Source organism: Scyliorhinus canicula, chromosome 12 (assembly GCF_902713615.1).
Source record: "Scyliorhinus canicula chromosome 12, sScyCan1.1, whole genome shotgun sequence".
Classification (NCBI taxonomy): Eukaryota; Metazoa; Chordata; class Chondrichthyes; order Carcharhiniformes; family Scyliorhinidae; genus Scyliorhinus; species Scyliorhinus canicula.
In genome coordinates, this window is record NC_052157.1 from 156,781,383 (window position 1) to 156,804,448 (window position 23,066).

The window sequence follows — 23,066 nt, forward strand, 5'->3', positions numbered from 1 at the left end:
ATGTTGGTCAACCTGATGAGCATGGGGCAATGAATAAAAGAAGCATTGTCTACTATCTAATGATCTTGTGCTTTGTTTTCTCCTCTGTCTACTTTCCCTTCCGAACCAAACTGGTGAGCAGAATCATGCACATTCAGAACATTTACAGCTTAATGCAGTTACATTTTTTTCTTTTCAGGTTGTGGCAGCGACGACGGTTTGTTTTTGCCACCCTGTTGTTGTTGGCTGTATCAACAATTGCCTACTCCGTTGAAGGCGGACATCAGCAGGTGAGCTCAGTAGTTATAATTTGAGCTGTCGGGATAAATGTTTGCAGCAACAGGATTGTTGGAAATATATAGAAGACCGATCAGTATCTGAAAGACAAAGCTGGTCAAAGTTCAAGTGTCATCCATCACTGAAAATCTTAGGCCAGGATCTTCCAGTCCCTCTGAAGTCTATGGTGTTTTGTGTGACTCGCCCATCCCGCACTGGGAAACGCGCGTGGGTTTTCCCTCGTTGAGACCATTAGATCCCACCAGAAGGAAGGGCCAGAAAATCCCACCTGTAGTGTTTTGTTATATTTATCATGCATCGTGCAATAGGGCAGCACGGTGGCACAGTGGTTAGCATTGCTGCCTACGGCGCTGAGGACCCGGGTTCGAATCCCGGCCCTGGGTCACTGTCCGTGTGGAGTTTGCACATTCTCCCCGTGTTTGCGTGGGTTTCACCCCCACAACCCAAAAGATGTGCAGGATAGGCGGATTGGCCACGCTAAATTGCCCCTTAATTGGAAAAAACAATTGGGTACTCTAAATTTATTTAAAAAAAAGAAAGATGCATCGTGCAATAAGGTCAATGGGAAATAGGAGTAGGCCATTCGACACTTCACATCTGTGACTCCATTCAATGGCTATGAAATTAATTTTGTATCACTGTTAAAAGAACTGAGTTAAACTAACATGGGCAGTTAAAATTACAAAATGGTGGAGCACCTTTTATTTCAGCTGTGTGCTGTATCATGACACCAGCAGCCAATTTATACTGTACCTTGAACATATTTTCTTGCAGAAAAAAAAGAAAATAAACTCTCAACTCATTCTTCCATTGCCCTTCATCAATCTTCTACCTGGAGAGTTTTTAGAACCCAGGTGTGGAATCTTCTGTCTTGACTTACCACATTGATGGTGTCTATGGGCCTCAACCTTTTAATTAGGGTTTCTCAATTTAATAAAAAATTACTTCCTGGTCAGTTACCCAGGCCGTCTCATCAGTCTTTAATTCTTAAATCTTTAAATTTAAATATGAAAAGATAAAATGAAGACGTTACTTGCAGTTCTTTGTATTTGCCTCAAGATTACAATTTAAACCTGAATATGGTGAATCATTACACAAGCAGCATAACTTGATCTTCAGTAATAAAGGTTGCCGTATCTCTCTGTCTTCATGATATGACATGTGTAGAAGTGTAGTCTGCAATGCCCAGCATAGTCAGTAAGCCTGCTGATGTTCAAAATGAAGCATAACTACTAAGTCAAGAACCAATGCATTGTACTCCGTTCTGCAAGTATTCATGAGAGAAAGAGTCCGGTTAGAGTCTCTGCTACTGACCATCATTACCACCCCTGACCCATTGGCCTTCCGGACCTGGAAGCAACCAATTTCAGACCTTAGTTGGTGCCAACTGCTCACTCACAGCTCAGGTGCCGTCCTAACTCCAGAACAGGACTGGCCCTGGCCTATGCCCTCGCCAACTTGGACTTGCCTATAGCCTCCTGCCTGGTTCTCCCCTCACTGCCACTGGGGGTTCTGACAGGAGGGTTATATGTTCGCACATGCTGAATGGCCGTGGTCAACTGGACGGTTATGCCCACCTGGGGATAATGGATCCTGACAGGCGGGCATTGGGGTCCCAGCAGAAAAGCAAGCCCAGTGCCTCTTTATTTTGTGAAACCAGGCTTTGAGCCCTGAACCCTGAGGATTCATCCCATTTCTTGACTTTGAGACTGTGGGATCTGACATTGCTAAGGGTTAACTCTTGATAGCCAGGAATGGAAGAGGGCACAAAAGCTTTCTGCTTCAGGGAGAGGCAGAACTAATAGGCACGCTTCTTACTCAGGCTGCATAATTCCGAGATCTTATTGCTGTCATGCCTCAACACTTTTAAGGTGCCTGGACAGCTACTCCAGAGATTGAGGAGCCCCCACCACTCCCACCACCAAGGTGGCACCATTTTGTTCTTACATTGTCGTCCAATTTAGAAACGCAGAAAATAGGAGCAGGAGTGTGCCATTCAGCCCTTCAAGTCTGCTCCACCATTCATTGGGATAATGGCTGATCATCCAACTCTGTAACCTGTTCCCATGTTCCTGCCCCCTTCTATATTCTTTGATCCCTTTTAGCCCCAAGAGCTATATCAAACTCCTTGAAAACATACAACATGTTTTGGCTTTGACTGCTATCTGAGGTAGCGAATTCCATAGGCTCACCACTCTGGGTAAAAAGATTTTTCCTATTTTAATAGAATCATAGAATGGTACAGCATAGAAGGAGACCATTGGACCTCTGTACCAGCTCTTTCGTAGAGCGAACCAATTAGTCCCATGTCCTTCTCTTTCCTCATAGCCCTATAGATGTTTTCTCTTCATTAGTTGTCATTGGTCTTCATTAAATGGCACCGTAAGCCTTAAATAGAATTCAAACTATAAAAACTCCAGCTCATCACAACCAGTTCACCTGTCTGGAAATCTACTGTTATCAAGAATAGTTAATTTAAACAATGGGTTATCTTCAACTGAACATTTAGATGAGCATCTTATCCAATAAATGGCATTCAAAATCTAAACTGTGAAAGGAATGGAGAAAATTATTTTCACAACTGTGAATTTGATCCTTTATCCTCTTCATCAGATCTGTAGGATTTCTTACTTCCACCATTGCATTAGCCCTGCACTTTTGAAATGCTCATCTATAATCTTTCCAATGCTCTCATCTGGCATCCCATCTATTGGGCTCAGTAAATTTGAGTTCTTTTGTGTTCCATTATGCCCTAAATTCTACTTGCTCAAGACCTGTTGTGATCATTTACCTTTGTTGGCTCTTATGCTCCTTACACTACACCCTCACCATCACACCTTATTCTTCAAATTTGAAGTCTATTATGTTTAAATCTCTGGCATCACTGCTCTATCCCTATAATCACCCCTAGCCCTATTACCTTGTGAACACTACATTCCTCCAAGATGTTGTGCACAATCTATTCCTTTTACTCTCCCATTATCAACTGCCGTATGTTGCCTAGACCCTATGCTATGAAAGCCCCTCACTACTTCAATTTCTCCCCAACCCCCACCCATCCTACCCCAAGCACCCTACTTAAGCCCACAGCTTCACCCTATCCCAGTAACCCTACCTAACCTTTTCTTGACATTAACAGGAAATTTAGCATGGCCAATCCACCTAACCTGCACATCTTTGGACTGTGGGAGGAAACCGGAGCACCCGGAGGAAACCTACATATATGTTAGGTTAATTAATTGCCACAATTTTTGAAAGTAATGTGTTTATTGCTCATTGACTTCACAGCATTTTCTGAGAATGCACCTGTCATCTTGTAATCTAAAAGCGACCTATTCGGAGCCTTTCCATGAAACTTATTTAAATAATTGCACTAAAATCCCCATCTATTCTTATTCGGATTTGGACATTGGGGTGTTTTTAAAGGTTGGTAGCACAATAATAGATTATTTGTTAATTTTGCTTTTGTTTTCCTCTTTTGACAGTACGTACATTTTGTGGAGAAGAAGTTTTTGTGGTGTGCCTACTGGGTAGGCTTGGGCATTCTGTCTTCTGTTGGACTAGGCACAGGCCTTCACACTTTCCTGCTCTATTTAGTAAGTACATTTATTCTGCATAACCACTTCTGTTTCAGAAATTCTGTTGCGACATTTCTTAGTTGGGAATATAGTGGCTTTGGTACCGAACTAGCAACTGGCAAGTTACTTGAATTGAGTAAATCAGGCAGCAGACAAACAAACCTAGAACTTGCAGAATGTTGTTTTTCTTTAAATTGACTGATTCAATTATAGCCTTCAGGGAAGGGGAATTTACACACCCTACAATCATGCCTGAGCTTCGTGTGATTCCAGTCTTGCACTCTGTAGCTGGCCTAGCAAGCCACTCAATTGTGAGAACAATATTATACAAAAAATTAAGTAGCACAAGTGGATAGCACTGTGGCCTCACAGCGCCAGGGTCCCAGGTTCGATTCCCCGCTGGGTCACTGTCTGTGCGGAGTCTGCACATTCTCCCGTGTCTGCGTGGATTTCCTCCGGGTGCTCCTGTTTCCTCCCACAGACCAACCATGCAGGTTAGGTGGATCGGCCATGATAAATTGCCCTTAGTGATCGAAAAGGTTAGGAGGGGTTATTGGGTTACGGGTAAGTGGGTTGGTGCAGACTCGATGGGCTGAATGGCCCCCTTCTGCACTATGTTCAATGTTAACATGTAACAGCGCAAGAAAACAGCCTAGTGGCATTATCTGAATACATCTAGGATATTGGCAATAGACGTAGCCTGATTATACGCATTGGTAGTTTAATTGGATGTTCCAAGTATCGCAACTGCGTGTGTGTGTGTGTGTGTGTGTGTGTGGTCACTTCAGAGATAATGGGGTATTAGCAACGCATTATTGTTCGAAGTCCGAGAGTCATATATATATTTGGATAATAGAGAGTGGTCTTTGTCCCTTGATGGTAGATAACTTTAAATGGTATTAAATCCCCCTATTGTCTAAAATGAAGGACAGACTGGATTATGTCTTTGTGCCTGACTTCAAAACCGCTTTTTGCTCATTAACCCCACTTCATTTGAAAGGTACATTTCATCCTGGTTCCCCATGTGCAGCACCACAGGAGGTCAACTAATAATTACAAAAATAAACTGAATCAGTGTTTGAGCCTGGAATCTTGCCACTGCCTCTCACAACAAGCTCAGGCTTGTTTAGAATACATTGAAATATTAAAATTGTTTTTTTGATCTTCCTGTCCCGGAGTTGTTGATCCTGTTGATCTGTGGGCATTGGCACCCTTCAGGTACCGCACTCGAAAGGACATTTTACACGTGTGAACTTTGATCAGCAAATGTTGGAATATTCAATGCTTGGAGCAAAACTACAATATGTCCTTTGTGTGCATTTCCCACAGGGTTTGTTGGATTCACAATGTTTAGGAATATGAACCGTGGATAATTTTTTTTCTCTTCGTCGGCGCATTTTCTTTTTTACAACTTTCCCACTGCACTCCTGTATCTGGCTCAAAAAAGATGGGTACTAAGGACAACTGAAGCTTCCCTTCCACTGTCTGGAGCTTCGACTTTTCATTAATGTTGTCTAAAATTAGTGTTTTTATTCTGAGGCTATTCACTCCACAATGCTGGAACGCAGAGTGTCCAGATTATAAACCCGCCTATGAAATAGTGACTGTCATAGACCCATTCAAGGTTTACCACTTTCTTTCCCCTGAGGACCTTTCTGTGGAAGTCATACGGACTTGAAACGTTAACTCTTTTTCTCTTTTCACAGTTGCTGCCAGACTTGCTTGAGTTTGTCCAGCATTTTCTGATGTGGAATACCATCTTAGTTAAAAGAACAATGGCTAAATAGTGACTCGGTTTGTGGGAGAGCAGAGAATAGGCGAGCTATGAAACGGAAAGAACAGGGAATGCTGGAAAAACACAGCAGGTCTGGCAGCATCTATAGGGAAGGAAGACCGAGTTATCGTCTTCAATCCGTTTGGCTCTTCATCAGCACCACGGCGGGAGAGAAATTTGTTAGATATTAAACTGTAGCTGGGAAAGATTGAAGCAAGATGTCGCAACTTTAAGAGCAAAAACCAAATGGCCTGGTGCGGGAGGGAGGGGGGGAGCAAGGGTTATTACATTGAGACAATAGATGTATGGCAGATTTTAAAAGGGGAGTTGGGATTAAGATGGAGGAGAAAGGTCACAGCCTAAAGTTGCTGAACTCCGTGTTGAATTTGAGGGCTGTAATGTGCTTAATCAGAAGATGAGACGAGAGGCTGCTACTCCAGCCCCCTTTCCCTCCCACAACAGGCCATCTGTCTTTTGTTCTTAAAGTTGCTTTTTCTTGTTGCAATCTCTCACAGCTACAGTTTAGTGTCTAATGCGTTTCTCCCGCTCTCTCTAATTCTGATGAAGAGCCAAGGGACTCTAAACGTGAAGTCTGTTTTCTCTCCCCACAAGCACAGAGAGATCTGCCCTGTTTTTCCAGCATTTTCTGTTCTTCTTTCAGATTCCAGCATCTGCAGTATTTTGTTCATTTAAGAAACTGAAAGGTTGGGTGAGAAGGAAAGTTGAGAAATTTGCCGTACACTTTTGAGGAAGAGATAAATGGAGGAAATGGATTTTTTTTTGGACAAGAGATCTGTAATCTGCCTTTGATAATGATGTTTGAGTTGCCCCAGGATATCAGAAACCACCTATCTCCTTCTGGGCATTGGGGAGCTCTGCCTCCTCTGCAAGGATGCAGGTCATTAGTCAGGAGTGCATGGTTCTCATCACTTTCATTGTGCCTTCAGTTGCTTAACTTCAGCAGTGGTGCTTGATCGCAGACTAATTTTGGCATTTCATTTTGCAAAGTAAGCGCTTAACTGTGTATGAACTATTCAAGCCATCCCACCATCTAGTGTAATGCAAAATTGTATTAGGTCCTGTAGAGCACTAGCTGTGATGAGCCTGGAATTCGTAAAAAAATACTGCACAGAAACACAACTACTCACTGTGTTATACAGATCTTTAGCTTATCTGCTCTGCCATCTTGTGGCTGCTTTTGATTTTACAGGCATTAACTACGAAAGATCTTAATGCAGGACTTTTCAAATTCTGGGTCACAACCCACGCGGGGTGGGTGTCGGGAGGGTCGTGGAGTGATTGGTCGCAGAGTTCCCAATTTGTTGGCGAAGTGCCCAACGGCTGCGACCGGCTTTCCAAAAATATCGATTGTGACCGGCTTTTAGGTTGAGAATCCCGTGTTTGCATGCCCCCTCAGGCGGATCCGGCATTGCACAGGACCGGGGCCCAATGGGGCAGATTGCCTGATGTCAATGTGATGTCCCAGTACTCTCTTCTCCTGATGTCAGCATGCTGCCTCAGGACCAAATTTGTTCTTAAAAACAGCAGTCTTCCCGCCAGAAGCGGCGGCAGAGAGCAAGTCATGAGCACGACCTTACACTGACGTCATGTGCTCTATGTCTGTGCTTTGGGAGCAAAATCACGGAGGAGAGATTCCTCCAGTTTGTAGCTGCCGGCACACAAGCACCAGGACTATGTGAAGCGCTGGAGATGGAAAATTTTGTAATAAGGAAGAGAGCGCCAGAGACGCAAGCAGGCCAGGATTTCACTGCTGAATCTGCTGGAGAGAGCTTCTCAGGATAAAGCAGTGCTGATGTGAGCTCCAGGGCCTCTGATAAACAAACCATTAAGAAGAAGTTGAAATCAGGGCCAAAGCAGTGTAAAGGTGATTTCTTGAGGTATGGCTTTATTAATTGTACACATGGCTTGCTCTCTGCCGCTGCTTCTGGAGGGAAGACTCTGCCTTTTTTAAGAACAAATTTGGTCCTGAGGCAGCCTGCTGACATCAGGAGAAGAGAGTACTGGGACATCACATTGACGTCAGGCAATCTGCCCCATTGGGCCCCGGGTCTGTGCAAATCAGGAAATCAGGATGTATCGCTCGTGTGTGTTATGCAGGGAAGCACTGGCAAATGAAAGTCTTAAGCTCTCAAAACGTCGAAGGCATGGCGCTTTCGAGGACAACCTCCTGATTTTTTTTTTCAAAGGATGCAGCAAGAACCTAAATCATCAACTGAAGTCCTCACCAGAAATGTAACATTGAATGACAAAGCAGGTCATTTGAGTACCAAGCAGGCTCACCTGGTTTAGCTCACTGGGCTAAATTGCTGGCTTTTAATGCAGGCCAGCAGTGTGGTTCAATTCCCGTACCAGCCTCCCCGGACAGGCGCCGGAATGTGGCGGCTAGAGGCTTTTCACAGTAACTTCGTTGAAACCTACTCGTGACAATAAGCGATTTTCATTTTCATTTCATTAAAGGTAAGTAAAAATGGTGTGTCGCAAAAGTTGGCCAATTGGTAAAAGTGGGCCCTGGGAGAAAAGATTGTAGAACACTGTCTTAATGGTCCCATTTTTCAACCGTGGAGCTGATTTTCGGTGGATAAATGGAACTTGGGGTAATATATGTTCTTGGAATGAGTTCTGCATTTTCTACATATTAATTGAAGAAAGAACCAAACAAACATATAGTTCTGACTCAATTACAGGAGTTTCCAGGGTTTTCAGTGTTGATACGCCTGTTGTCCGTATGTGTGTATCAGCCTGGTTCAAATGCGATGTCAGTATTTTGTATCCTTCAATATAAATGCTTCATCAGCAACAACTTGAATTCATATGACACTCTTCACAAGTAAAGCCTCACATTGCAATCTCCTAAATGTTTCCCTACTGACAATTGATCCACTTGTCCCACTTCATTGCCCAGACCCAGAACCAGCAATGCCTCTTTCCCCAAATCCAGAACCAGCAATGCCTCTTTCCTCATACATTGGAAACATAATGATGTAGAAAATTCTGGGACTTCCTCTTGTGACCATGGAGCGATTGGTCACATAAAGGGCTGTTCCTGTTCAAAGTCACAGAAAAGGGCTCTTTTTACCCAGATCTGGGTGGAATTTTGATGAAAAGGCGTAAGTGAATGTTAGAGTAGTAGTTTACCCCTGGAATGGTATGTCTTCTGATCACCGGACCTGGCAGAAAACAGAGGTTTGGCTGGAAAGTTGAAACAGTCTTGTGCTTCACAGACAGTCTCTTCCAGCATGCAGGCGGGGAAGAGGCAAGCTGTATGGCCCCAGATACAGGAACTGATGACTTTTATCAAGGAGGAATTCCATAAACCGAGGAAATAAATACATGAGGATCATGCAAAGGTCATTGCACAAGCTGTGGCACCCCTGAAGAGTACTTTGGAGAGGTGTTTGGAGATGCAGGGGTCACAGATCTGGGAGATTGAAGGAGTGATCTCGGACCACAGCGATCGTGTGGTGGCTCTGGAGGTGGAGGTGGGGCTCCTAGGAGACCTTTGTAAAACGCTGAGAGCAAAGGTGGAGGAGCAGGAGAATGCCTCGAGGGCAGAACCTGCGAATAGTGGGCCTGCCTGAAGGAGTGGAAAGTGTGAGTGCCACGAGGTACGTCTCGAGGATGCTGGCGGGACTGGTGGCAGACAAGGTGCTAGATAAGGCACTGAAGTGGACCGAGCACATAGGTCTCTGAGGCAAAAGCCTAGAGCTGGGGAGACGCCACGGGCGATGATCGTGAGACTCCATAAATTTGTGGACAAAGAGAAAATTCTACGGTATGCCAGGGAGGAGCGTAGCTGCGACTGGGAGGGAAATAACGCCCGGATTTATCAGGACATCAGAGCCGAGTTGGCAAAACGGTGGGCAGGTTTCAACAAGGCCAAGGCGGTGCTGCTGTACCGGCAGCAGATCAGGTTTGGGGTGCTCTCCCCAGCGAAGTTATGGGTGACGTTTGGAGGCCGGGAGTTTTATTTCGAGACCCCAGAAGCGGCCGAAGACTTCATTAAGGAGCATAAACTGGGGGAGAACTGAGTGGACAATGCTTGGGAACCAGGGTGCTGGCACTATGTAATGGTTGGGAGCATGTTTGAAGTGGGTGTAGTGATTAGGGGATTTTAACCTTTTTTATTTGGGGGGGGGGGGGGTTGTTCAATGTTGAGATTGTACAGAGTTGTAGGGGTGAATGGTTTATGTGGGGATGGATGTTTCCATCCCCCCCCCCTCCTGTTTTATGGGACTGTTTGTGTTTAACATCTGTTTGTTTGCTTTTGGAGAAGGCTACCTGGAGTTCAGGAGAAGCCCTTGTTTGGCTGGGGGAGGGTAAGGCCAGCAGGAGGCCTGCTTCTTTGAGCTGAGGAGTGGGGGAGATGGAGGGGGAGGTCATTCGGATGTGCCTTTGGGCAGGGGCAGCCGCACTAGCAGGTTATGCTCGTGAACGGAAGTGAAGTGGTGGGGGAGAAGGCCAAGAGGGGTGGCCGGGGGGGAGGGGGAAAAGGGGATGTGGGGGGGGATTTCTGCGATGCGGCAGGGGGTGAGAGATTACATGGTCAAGGGCGAAGAAAGGGGCCATCTGGGATGGGCTAGGTACAGAGTGGAATTAAAGGGGCAGGAGTTAAGTGGTGGAGATGACGGACGGTAGAAGGGATTGGAGGCGCAAGCCTCTGGCAAGGTTGGTAACGTGGAACATCCGGGGACTGAATGGGCTGGTTAAAAGGTCGCAGGTGTTCACACACCTCTGGGGTTGAAAGCGGGGATTGTCTTTTCGCAGGAGACACACCTCCGTGTGAAGGGCCAGGTTAGGTTAACAAAGGGGTGGGTCGGGCAGGTTTTTCACTCTGGGTTTGATTTGACATCAAGGGGTGTGGTGATTTTAATAAGCAAAAAAATGGGATTCGTGAGTGCGAAGGAGATGAGGGATCCAGGTGGGAGATATGTGATTGTGAGTGGGGTATTGGAAGGGGCACCGGGAGTGTTGGTAAATGTGTATACCCCAAATTGGGATGATCTGAGTTTCATGAGTGGATTGCTGGCAACAATCCCGGATTTGGCCACGTACCAGTTGATGATGGGAGGAGATTTTAATTGTGTCCTGTAGCCAAGGGTGGATAGATCGAGCCCCAGATCGATGGGTAGGGTACACATGGAAAGGGAGTTGGGGAAGTTTAAGGAGAGGAACTTTCAGAACCCAGGGGGAAGGCAGTATTCCTTCTTTTCACATGTCTATAAGGTGTATTCGAGGATTGATTACTTTGTGGTGAGTCGGGAAATTTTGGTTGGGTGAGGGGGCGGAGTATGTGGGGATTGTTATCTCTGGCCATGCACCCCACTGGCTGGATATTCGGTTCAGTACGGGATGAGAGCAGAGGCTGGGGTGGAGGTTTGACTCGGGGTTGTTGACGGGTGGAGGTTTTTGTGATAAGGTGCGGTTGGCGATTAGGGATTATGTGGAGTTCAACCAGAATGGGCAGGTGTCGGCGGGCATTTTTTTGGGAAGGCACTGTCCGGGGAGAAATTATCTCATTTACGGTTCATGCGAAAAAGGAGAGGGCGGAACATGACTGCCTTGTGAGCGAGATAGTGGAGGTGGACAGGGAATATTCGAGGGTGCCCACCGCGGAGGGAGGGATTGGCGAGGAGGAAAAATTGCAGGGGGAATTTGACAGGCTGACAACAGGGAGGGCGGTAGGGCAACTGCATAGGGCAAGAGGGGTGCAATAAGAGTATGGGGAGAAGGCGACCCACATGGTGGGGCACCAGCTGCGGAGGCAGGCTGCGTCCAGGGAAATATTGAAGATCCGGGCTGTGGATGTCGTGTCAGAGCCAGGGAAGATAAATGAGGCATTTAGAGAGTATTACCAGGGACTTTATGAGGTGACCCAGGAGGAGAGGAGGGGGACATGGGGTGGTTTCTGGACGAGCTGGAATTTCCCCAGGTGGAGGAAGCAAAGAGGCAGGTGTTGGAGGAGCCCCTGGGGTTGAGGGAGGTGCTGGATAGTATCAGTGGTATGAAGTCAGGGAAGGCCCCTAGGCCGGATGGGTACCCGGCAGAACTTTATAAGGAATTTGCGGCGGACGTGGCACCATATCTGTTGGGGGTGTTTAATGAAGCACTGGAGAAGGGGGAGTTGCCGGAGACGGTGAAGCAGGCAGTAATCACTCTAAACCCAAAAAAAGGGAAGGATCCAGTGGAATGTGGGTCGTACAGACCCATATCACTATTGAACACGGATGTGAAAGTATTGGCTAAGTTGTTGGGCAGGATGGAGGATTGTGTCCCGGCGGTGGTTGCAGAAGATCAAACCGGCTTCGTGAAGCGCAGGCAGCTCGCGAGTAATATAAGACGGCTGGTAAATGTGGTGATGAATCCGTCGAGAGCTCTGGTACCGGAGGTGGTGGTGTCCATGGACGCGGAGAAAGCATTTGATCGGGTGGAGTGGCGGTACTTGTTCGAAGGTTTGGGTTTGGGCCGAGATTTGTGGCATGGATGCGGTTGCTGTATGTAGCGCCAAGAGCGAGGGTGAGGACGAATGATATGAGCTCATGAAACTTTGACTTTCACAGGGGTACGAGACAGGGGTGCCTGCTGTCGCCGCTGCTGTTTGTGCTGGCCATAGAGCCATTGGCAATGGCTCTCAGAGGGTCGGCAGAGTGGCAGGGGATAATGAAGGGACAGAGGGAGCATAGGTTGTCGCTCTATGCTGATGACCTCTTGCTGTATGTTTCGGATCTGTTGGAGAGTATGGGAAGGATTATGGGCCTGTTGGGGAGAGTTCTCTGGATACAAGCTGAATGTAGGGAAAAGAGAGGTATTCCGGTGTAAGAGCTTGCACAGCGGGCTAATTTAGGGGGGGATGCCATTTACGGTAGCGAGGGATAGGTTTAGGTACTTGGGAATTCGGGTAGCGAGGGACTGGACGGGGCTCCATAAGTGGAATGTAACGAAGTTGGTTGAGGAGGCCAGGGAGGCTCTTAAGAGTGGAATACACTGCACTTAATGTTGACAGGGAGGGTCCAAGTGGTGAAAATGAATATTCTGCCGAGGTTCTTGTTCATCTTTCAGGCTCTCCCGATCTTTATACCAAAGGCTTTTTTTTTGGAAAGTGGACACAATCATCTCTGACTTTGTATAGGCGGGGAAGGTGCCGAGGGTGAGGAAGACCCTGCTACAGAGGGAGATGCAGAAGGGGGGTTGGCATTGCTTCATTATTAATGGGCAGTAAATGTGGACAAGGTGTGGCGGTGGTGTGAAGGAGAAGGGGTAGAATGGGTTAGGATGGAGGAGGAATCTTGTCAGGGGTCTAGTTTGAGGGCTCTGGTGACGGCTGCTTTGCCAATGGCTCCGAGTAGGTATTCAGGGAGTCCAGTGGTGCAGTCCACGGTGAAGATATGGAATCAGCTGAGGAGGCATTTTAGGGTGGAAGGGATGTCGCTGTGCGAGAATCATGGGTTTGAGCCGGGGGCGGATGGATAGGGAAGTGGGGCTGGTCAAGGTGAGGGATTTGTATTTGGAGGAAGGCTTCGCCAGTCTGGAGGAGCTAAGGGAGGGGGTAGAGCTGCCAAGGGGTAGTGAGTTCAGGTATCTACAGGTTAGGGACTTTGCACGAAAGGTCTGGAAGGGGTTCCCTAGATTGCCGGGATACACCCTGCTGGAGCAGGGTGCTTCTGGAAGTGGAAGGGGAGGCAAGAATTGGTGATATATATAAATGGCTGGGGGAGCAGGGAGGTGAGCGGGTGGTGAAGATCAAGCAGAAATGGGAAGCTGAGTTGTGAATGGAGATCAATTGGGAGTATGGAGTGAGGCACTGCGAAGGGTAAACGGGACCTCCTCTTGTGCAAGGATGTGCCTGATACCGTTTAAGGTGGTGCACAGGGTGCATATGACTCGTGCGAGAATGAGTGGGTTCTATCAGGGGGTAGCAGATGAGTGCGAGAGGTGTGGGCGTTGTGAAAAATTGGGAAGATTATGGGCGGGAGTGTTCGCGGTCTTAGCCAAGATAGTGGAGGAGGGAGTGGGCCCGGACCCTTTGGTGGCGATATTTGGGGTTTCAGAGAAGCCGGAGCTCATGGAGAGGAGGAAGGCTGATGTCTCGCTGGTTGCATGGCACCTGTCTGATTGCACGGTGACGAATTTTGCTGGAGTGGTGGTCGGCATCGCCACCAGAGGTAGCAGCATGGTTGGGTGATCTATGACTTCCTGCGGTTAGAGAAGGTAAAGTATGAGTTAAGGGGCTCAGCAGGCAAGTTTTGGAAAAGGTGGGGTATGTTTGTGACCGTGTCTGAGGAGCTGTTCGTCGGAGGGGGTGGGTGATGGGGAGGGGGTTACTGTACAGTTGATTGTTGGGAATGTTTCCCGGGGTGTTTACTTGCTGTAACCTACTTTGATACAAGTTTGAAAAATAGAAAGAATTCTTCTGTGCGCAGTCTAGAAACTCTTGCCCCGCTCTGCCCTTAATGCCATTACTATTCTAATCTATATTAGGATAATGAATGTTGCCGCTTAGTAGTACAGAATTTGAATATTGCTGCAAAAAAATGGGCTTGCTGTCGCTGCATTTTGCCTTTCAATTCATCAGGGCAGATTTGCAAGAATGTCAAATCTAAATTTAGATTTAGATTTCAAAAAGGGTGCAGATTTGTTGGAAAGAATACTGATTAGTTGAGGTGTTAATTAAAGTCCTTCATTATAACTACTTAATGATTCTTGCACCTCTCTGTGTTTATATCTTTGTCACTGTTTAGTGTTACAACATTTTACAATTGGCATTTGTATGGCGTGGTTTTTTTTCCCCACATTCCTTTGTCAAGCTCTTAATATGTGTGTGTGACTTTTGTTGTTGAATACAATGCTCCCAGATCACCACTTTTTTTTAAGAGGCTTCCTTTTGCTTTACACGCTGCCTTGCCTAATTTTGACTGGCTTGTTTGAAGTAACTTTTGCTCTTTAACCGTCCACTTTTCTTGTGGAGCTACTTCTGCTGTTGTACCTGTTAAGCCTAGTACAATAGGCGCGATTCTCCGACCCCCACGCCGGGTGGGAGAATCGCGGGAGTGCCGGGCGATTTCCCCCCCCCCACACACACACACACACACACACACACACACACACAAAAACGGCATGCCGAGTTTTACGACAGGCCGCTCGGAGAATCGGCGCTCGCCGTTTCGAACGGTCTCCAGCCCGAATGGGCCAAGTGGCCTGCCCAATCCGACCGGTTCACGCCAGCGCCAACCACACCTGGTCGCTGCCGGCGTGAACAGCGCGCGAACGCTGCGTGTGCGGCCTGTGGGTGGGGGGAGGGAGGGGGGGGGGGGAGAGAGAGAGAGAGAGGGAGGATCGAGCACCAGGGGGTTCTCAGGAGGGGTCTGGCCCGCGATCGGTGCCCACCGATGGCGGGTCGGCGTCTCTAAAGGACACACTCTTTTTCCTCAGCCGCCCCGCAAGATCAATCCTCCATGTCTTGCGGGGCACCCGCGGGGGAGGACGGCTACCCCGCATGCGCCACTTTGACGCGGGCACCAAAGGCCCGGCACGCGAAATTGACACGGCGCCGCTCCTAGCCCCCTGGGGGTGGGAGAATAGGGGGCGAGGAGCGGCCTCCGACACTGGAGTGAAACACTCCGGTTTTCACTCCGGCGTCGGCACTTAGTCTCCCGTTGGGAGAATCACGCCCAATGTGTGCAGCTTGCATCTCATTCCTTCAAAGTCAGCCTTAAGTTTCTTTCTTTCCAGCTCAATGCCAAATCGCATCATGTTGTTACTATTTGCAAGATTATTTCTTACTATGAAATTATTCATTAATTCTGGCTTTGCACTCAGCACCTGACCATACACCCTTTCCTAAACTTTGTCATCTCTCCACTCCTTTAAAACTTTTCTTAAAATCTACCTTCCGCAAGCTTTTACTTATCCCTCCTCATATTTCTCTGCCTTGCGCTTTGTGTCTGTTTTAGTCTAATGGTGTTTCCCTGAAGTGGCATTTTCTACATTAACGGTGCTTTACGCAGGTTGAGATACAGCATTTTGGAGTGGGGTAAAAGATGAAGATTGAAACCTTGACCTTTTACTTTGTTGGTGTGTTACATACATTATAATTCAGCATGTGGGATGACTGATAAAAGGTCAGCATTCTGATGTTTCAGCTTGTCTCTTACCCGGTTATATTTCAGTGAGATCGTGTTGCAGCGTACCATCGAGCACACGGGTGCTCCATTTTCACAGCATGCAATCAAAAATGACCTTCAGGTGACTGCAACAGAGTAATGTGATTTAAAATGCTTTTTCAAAAGCGATTTCACACTCGCTGGATGACGTGATGTTTATTTTCCCACTTTTATGTTCATGTTGCATGATTTCTGATGCATATTGATGTAACAGCAGCGAAGCACATGACACCTGTGCGTAATAGATGCACTCCACTGCTCTAGAATTCCTTGGATGTAACCCTCATGAGTATCAAGATTGTTTTGATGAAAACAATGAGTTAATCTCAGAAACTACTGGAGTAGAAACATCACCTCCTGAGGTTCATTTCATTGACAAGTTATTACTATCCAAGCTCAATGCCTTCTGAAACACCTGTAGGACTGTCTAGTCCAGAGATACAAGACACTTGGTTGAATCAGAAAGCAGACTAACTTCAGTCTCCCTTGTGGTGCCCATCCCAAGGTGGCTTTCTTCTTGTTTGCACAGTAAGAAGTCTTACAACACCAGGTTAAAGTCCAACAGGTTTGTTTCAAACACGAGCTTTCGGAGCGCAGCTCCTTCCTCAGGTGAATGGAGATTATATTAACCCTCTCCATTCACCTGAGGAAGGAGCTGCGCTCCGAAAGCTCGTGTTTGAAACAAACCTATTGGACTTTAACCTGGTGTTGTAAGACTTCTTACTGTGCTCACCCCAGTCCAACGCCAGCATCTCCACATCATTCTTCTTGTTTGAACCTAGACAGTCAGTGAAACTCTTCAGCCGCAGGAAGCATCATAGGAGAGCCTGACCCTGTATCCATAAGCATATGTATTTTCCAGCAAGAATCACTGGATAGGGACCAGAAGCAAAGATTTTTGTGTGTGTACGCTTTCTTGTCTCTGGGCCAGCTGCAGAACCGTAGCGTAGCTCAGTTAATTCAGCACAGACGAGGCAGAAGAAACAAACGGCTGGAGTTTGGAGAACAAACACGTAGCTGTGACAGAGTGGATAGAGCCGCAGCGTGTTTATGCCTGTAATTCCTTTGAGTGAGCTACTGATCCTGTGACCGGGATGGGAGAAAGGTGAGTATCCCTCCACACATGCTGCCAGACCCAAGTTTTTCTGGTATTTTCTGTTTTTGTTTCAGATTCAGATGGTTGGGGGAGAGGCAAGAAGAGGAAGGGTGAAGAGGGGAAATAAATAACATTGAAGCTAAACTCTTGCCTGAGCAAGGGAGGAATTTACAGCTTTGCCACCCACTCACTCATCTTCTTGCAATTGTTTAAAATGATATTAACCCTGTCTTAGGAGTAGGTTACGTGCCTGCTACGTGTGTTGTATTTGTTTCATTGGAGACCAAGATGGGAGTTGGGCAGATGCTCCAGTCATTAAAATTAAGGATTTTACTGTAAAATTGCACACTTTAATCTTAGGAAAGGGATATTTGTTCAAAATGGTTTGATTTATCAGTGTCGTCGCCAACTAATTGTAAAGTGATGCAGGTATTGTTAGCTGGTCTTTCGCAATATTGCAGCTGTGTATGTTTCGGATAAGCCAGCAGATGGAGCTTGCAGCACATCACATTGAAATAGTTGCAGTGAGGTTTCAGAGTCAGATTATCCTGATGGTATTGCATTACTGCCTAACTTGACAATTAAGTGTCCTGCTTGAAATTCTAGATCTTTCAACAAAATGCTTACATTTTTGTATCAGTATAATTTTATACTTGACCACAATTTAAAAATATAAACCCCAAATAATTTATTTAATGTAAACGTTTACCCTTCTGCTAATCATGGAATTATATTGCAAAACATGGGTGCCTTTTGCAGGAGAGGTCCCTATTGCAGGATACCACCCAAGCTACAAACATTACAACATTAACTTGAATTTATATGGTACGTTTTAATGACATAAGACTTCCTAAAGTCCTTAATAGTAGCATTACAAAGCAAAGTTTAACATTACAGCACTTGAGGTGAATTTATGGCAGATAGCTTGAAAAAAGGTCTTAAACGAGGAGAGAGGTGGCAAAGCAGAGAGATTTTGGGAGGGAATCCCTGGGCTCGGGACCTTGCCCACTGAAGGCACTGCTGCCAGTGGCGGGAACAGTTAAAATTAGGGTTGCCCAAGACCATAATTAGATCAGTGAATGGGACTTGATGCGAGTAAAGAAGCAGACAGCAGAGTTTTGGGTGACCTCCAATTTATGGATGGTAGAATGTTGGAGGCTGGCTTGGAGTGCATTGGAATAGTCCGGTCTCGAGGCAGCCAACACATATTGAGGGTTTGAGCAGCAGATGAGCAAAGGTAGAATCAGGCAGTGTTATGGAGATGGAAGCAAGTGGTCAAAGTGATGCCATAGACATGTAGTCAAAAACTGATTTTGGGGTCAAACATTTTATAAATTTAGAGTACCCAATTATGTTTTTCCAATTAAGGGGCAATTTAGCGTGGCCAATCCACCGACCCTGCACATCTTTGGGTTGTGGGAGTGAAACCCACACGGACACTGGGATAATGTGCAAACTCCACACGGACAGTGACCCAGTACCCATGCCTCGTACCACCCTTTCTGGGGTTAAACATGGTACCAATGTCTACGCTAGGAGAAAAGATGAGATAAATGAAGAAAGAGGGATTTAGGAACTACCAGATTGAGCTTGTGTGCATTTAGACTGAACAAAGAAGACATTTAACCAATTCTCATGCTCGCTCTCTCTCTCATGAAAACCTCCCATTTACTACACTAGGTGGCATCTACTCTCTATCTCAATGAATTGGTGACTCAGACCTAAATTACCCAAACTTTGCATTCGAAGGAAGTGAAAAATACCCCACTTTAAATACAAGTTAATCACCTGTTTACGTTTCCTAGTAACAAATGGTTGAATGAGCAAGCTGCTAGTTCCCAGCTCTGAGCCAACATTGCTTTAAACCCAGGTGCACAGGAGTGATCTGAAGTGTGCTTTTACATTTCTTTCCTGACCTTATTTATTACCTTTACTTTCAGCCCTTCAGAGGTTGCCATGTTGGGGGGATTTGGAAAGAAATATATAAATGCTGGAAATACAAAGCAAGTCTTGTTGACATCTGAAGAACCAATTTAATGTATTGGTGCGTCTCTTCATCAGAAATACCCGGATCTCTCTCCGAAATGTTAACGCTTATTTTCTTCATACTATAATGGTTACTCACATTTACAAAACAGGATATGCTCTTACTTGGCATGAACAATGGAATGGAAGGCCCATTAATATTGACAGTTTGAATATTTAATGTTTGAGTTGAAACAATAATGGAAAGTTTTTATTAATATTTAACTACACTCTTGATAAGTAAACAAAATGCGGTTGTCAAATATTCTTGTCCAATAGAAATCACTAATTAGCGATACGTGTGGCTATGGTGGTAGTATTTCAATTGTGCTCTAATTTTAGTATAAACCTTCTTACGTCCACTCGCACAATACAGGTAAATGTGCTACTCTTGTATGTTTACTTCACAAACATTACCACCATTCAGTAACCAAGGAAATGAAGCAGTCGGAGCAAAAGGCATCGCACACTCTGCTTTTCATCATACCACTTTTGCCAGTAAATGCAGAAAATAGCTTCAAATTCGCATGCTATGCTGTGCAAATGGGCATGTTTTGATCACACTTGTATTTGCTAATTAAAAATGCAATTATCCGCATTTATATTTCCAATTAACCACATGTGTTATGCTACATCTCGAAAAACCCTTTACGTAAATAGGCATGCTAGGGTTAAGCACCGACTCATTATGCTCAGGTAGTGGGATATGATCTCCCTACTGTGACTGTCCACATAGTCTCACCTGGGCTTTTGTGATTCGGAGATGGACTGCGGGGGAAAGGCAGGTGAGTAGCTTTAGACAAATTACTCCTTCAGTGGGCCAACACAGATAGACGAAGCTAAATGGCCTCCTGTGCTTTAACCATCCACTGATTCATAGAACATACAGCGCAGAAGGAGGCCAGTCAGCCCATTGAGTCTACACCAACCTACTTCCACCCTATCCCTGTAACCCAATAACCTTTTTTGGACACTGAAGGCAACTTAGCATGGCCAATCCACCTAACCTGCACATCTTGGGACTGTGGGAAGAAACCAGATCACCCTAAGGTAACCCACGCAGACACGGAGAACGTGCAGACTCTGCACAGACAGTGACCCAGCGGGGAATGGAACCTGGGGCCCTGGCGCTGTGAAGCCACAGTGCTAGCCACTGTGGTACCGTGCTGCCCTAAGAGGTCTAAGAAGTCAGAACTCTATACCAAAACCGGTGAGGTGAGATTGAAGGGAGCAGCTCTGAACAGAGTTTTTACATGAAAAATAGAAACTCTTTTAATAATATAAGAATATTTGGTTAGATATGTTCTACAGTTTTGTTAAAGGATTGAGCATTGCATGGGCTAATTCTCCAAATGGAACTGAAATATGCAAGGGTGGTAAATTGGTTGATACTTGGGTGCTGTTTTATCATTGCATGTCATATGGCATGTCGTGACTAGGTACTGGCCTTGTGCCAATGGTTTGATTACACAGAAGTCAGGAGGATGGGAATTTACAATTTCTGCAGCATAATGCAAATACAATCCCACAATCCTAAATGCAAGTAGCTGACAAGATTATTTTCAAGATTACAAAATTGAGGCCACCAACTGTGGAAACGAGATTTTCTGCTGCTCCAGTTTTGTCTGGTATCGATATTTAATCGAGAACACTAATTGAGTGCAGCTGTGATGAAAGATGTCGTGTGAATGCAGTAGATTCCGATTTCATCAGTGGCTGCTTTATCAAGCAGTGAAATGGATTGCTGAAATAATAGCCAGTGGGGGTAAACTTCCTGATTTGTATTCCCCACTCTCTGAAACACTCGTTTTCTCATTAGTTCAGACACATGGCCATTAACAAATTCTGACATGACTTCCCAGATGAGTTTGTGCGAGATTTTACAATAATGTGCTAACTGTCCTATGCCCCTATATTTCAATAGTGATTTAAAATGAATCATTCTTTCAGTTCAAAACCAAAACCTCAAATTTTAATTTTTCTTGTTGCAAAATCACAGTGCTTGCTCGCTCCGGCAGCTTCAACCGATGTATTCAAGGTTTGGACCTCGAGAATATGTCATTGTCAATGACGAGCTAGAATTGAGGTTCTCGTCCAGCAAGTTTAATTTGATATGACTAGCACATTTGAATGGAGAATCACATTTTCCTTGTTCCTTTTTTTGCTTGCCTCAGCTCACTCCATCCCTATGTGGTTCCCTGCTGTCCCTCAGTGAAACCCTGAAGCAGTCGCATCAGATTTCAGTTGTTCTTGGAGCAGTGTTTGGAAGCCCTACTCCAAAGTATTTTCATCAAAATCTCTTACCAGATAAGAATTAGAAATGCCACTGATTAAGGGGAGAAAAGAATATCTGAAGACTGGGAGCAACCTAATGCTTGCTTTATTCTACAGATAATATTTTTCAGTCCTCCTTTTAAATGTCCCTTATTGCAATTATCATTTAGTTACATGTTGGAATTTGTCACATTTGGGGAGATGGTGGTAATGTCACTGAACTAATAATCCAGAGGCGCAGGCTAATGCTTTGGGGACAAGGGTTCAAATCCTAACATGGCATAAATGGTCCATTGAATGAGCTTTACTCTGTTTTGGGTGTAGCAACCCGTGAAGCTGAATCTAAGGAGAGATGGTGGTATTAATGTGTATGTTACTAGGCCGCTTGTTATTGTCAATGGCTTTATGAGCTTTGGTTGGGGTGAACTATCCTTAAGATCCTTGATGTTATAAGCAATGTTAACAATGCTCTGCTGCTGCTGTATTAACCGGTCATGAATGGACCAGAAACGGGGAAGGGGGTTAAAACGTTTCCTGGTTCAGTTGCCTGATCATCATGTTCATGGACTTATCTATTTTCCGTTTTGTTGTGGAATTTAAAGGAAAATCAGCTTGGGAGTGGGATTTGGTACAAGCATGCCCCTAGTCAGTAATGAATACATATTGAGCATACAGGAAATTCGAAAGGTAGAAATGTGCACCTCCAGTTTTAATAAATGCATACGTGCACATATTGTCACACATGTGCTGAAATAACTAGGCTCCAACCTGGTACCCAACCTCCTGTTTAGAAAAAGCTCATAGCAGTGAAAAAGCTAAGAAAATTTATTCTTCTACCATAATCAACCTCAAGCCAATGTTCATCTGTCAAATGCCCAGCCTTTTCTGCAAACTAGAACAGCAGATGGTCAGTGTGCGTCATGTGTTAATGACTTTATTTTGGGGCAGGGAAGTAGGAGAAAGGAATTATATGCCCTTCCCACTGAAATTTGGTATTTTGCATTACCTGAATATACAAATAAGGAAAATCAAGCTTTTGATGCAGTAGGCAATAATCTAGCAGTGCAGTCTTCTGTGCGAAAGGTTCTTTCAATTAATGTTTCCTATTATCAATTCATTGTAAGATTAAGAACCAAGCTTAGTATTGCAGCAAGTGTTGTGGACCAGTGATCAGGAACAGAATCCTACCCTGCACCAAGTTCCATTGCGCCATGATCCCTGGGCTTATTGACCTACATTGGCTTCTGATCTTCCAGCGCTTAAAGTGTAAAATTCTGATTCCTGTATTTAAATCCTTACATAGCCCTAACCCTCCTACCTCTTTAATTTCCACTAACGATGCGATTTTTGTTTGAACTCTACTTCTTCATCCGCAATCTCTTGTACACCAGCTATCCAAACTCCACCATTACCTGCTTTGCCTTCAACCACCTAAATTGTATTCTCTGGACTTCGATTCAACAATACCTCTGCCTGCCCATGGAATTTTCTATAATTCCTACTTTTTCGATCATTTTCTCTCTTTTTTTTTTCCCACCTTTTTTTCTCACTCTCTTCATGTGGCATACTTGGTTGTCCGAAGGTTGCTAATGGGACATCTCTATCTAGCAATCTTTCTATGATGTCATAGATGTTTACAGCATGGAAATAGGCCCTTTAGCCCAGCTGGTCCATGCCGCCCAGTTTCTATCGCTAAGCTAGTCCCACTTGCCTGCATTTGGCCCATATTTCTCTATACCCACCCTGCCCACTTAACTGTCTAACTGTTTCTTAAAGTAAAAAATTGTACCCGCCTCTACCACTGCCTCTGGCAGCTCGTTCCAGATGCTCACCACCGTCTGTGTGAAGAAATTTCCCCTTTGGTC

General features: G+C 45.4%; 1 protein-coding gene across 8 annotated transcripts in view; it reads left to right on the top strand.

The window, feature by feature from the left end:
• vmp1 (vacuole membrane protein 1) overlaps positions 1-23,066 on the top strand; it is a 179,411-nt gene that overhangs the window by 41,503 nt on the left and 114,842 nt on the right. For 7 of the 8 annotated variants that reach the window (XM_038814654.1, XM_038814648.1, XM_038814653.1 and 4 more), the window contains 2 exons: positions 179-269; positions 3,762-3,872. In XM_038814654.1, coding sequence (XP_038670582.1) covers positions 179-269; positions 3,762-3,872 — 202 coding nt within the window. Of the gene's footprint in view, positions 1-178; positions 270-3,761; positions 3,873-7,287; positions 7,527-23,066 lie in introns of those variants that run through there. The other variant, XM_038814656.1, reaches the window with a different exon arrangement.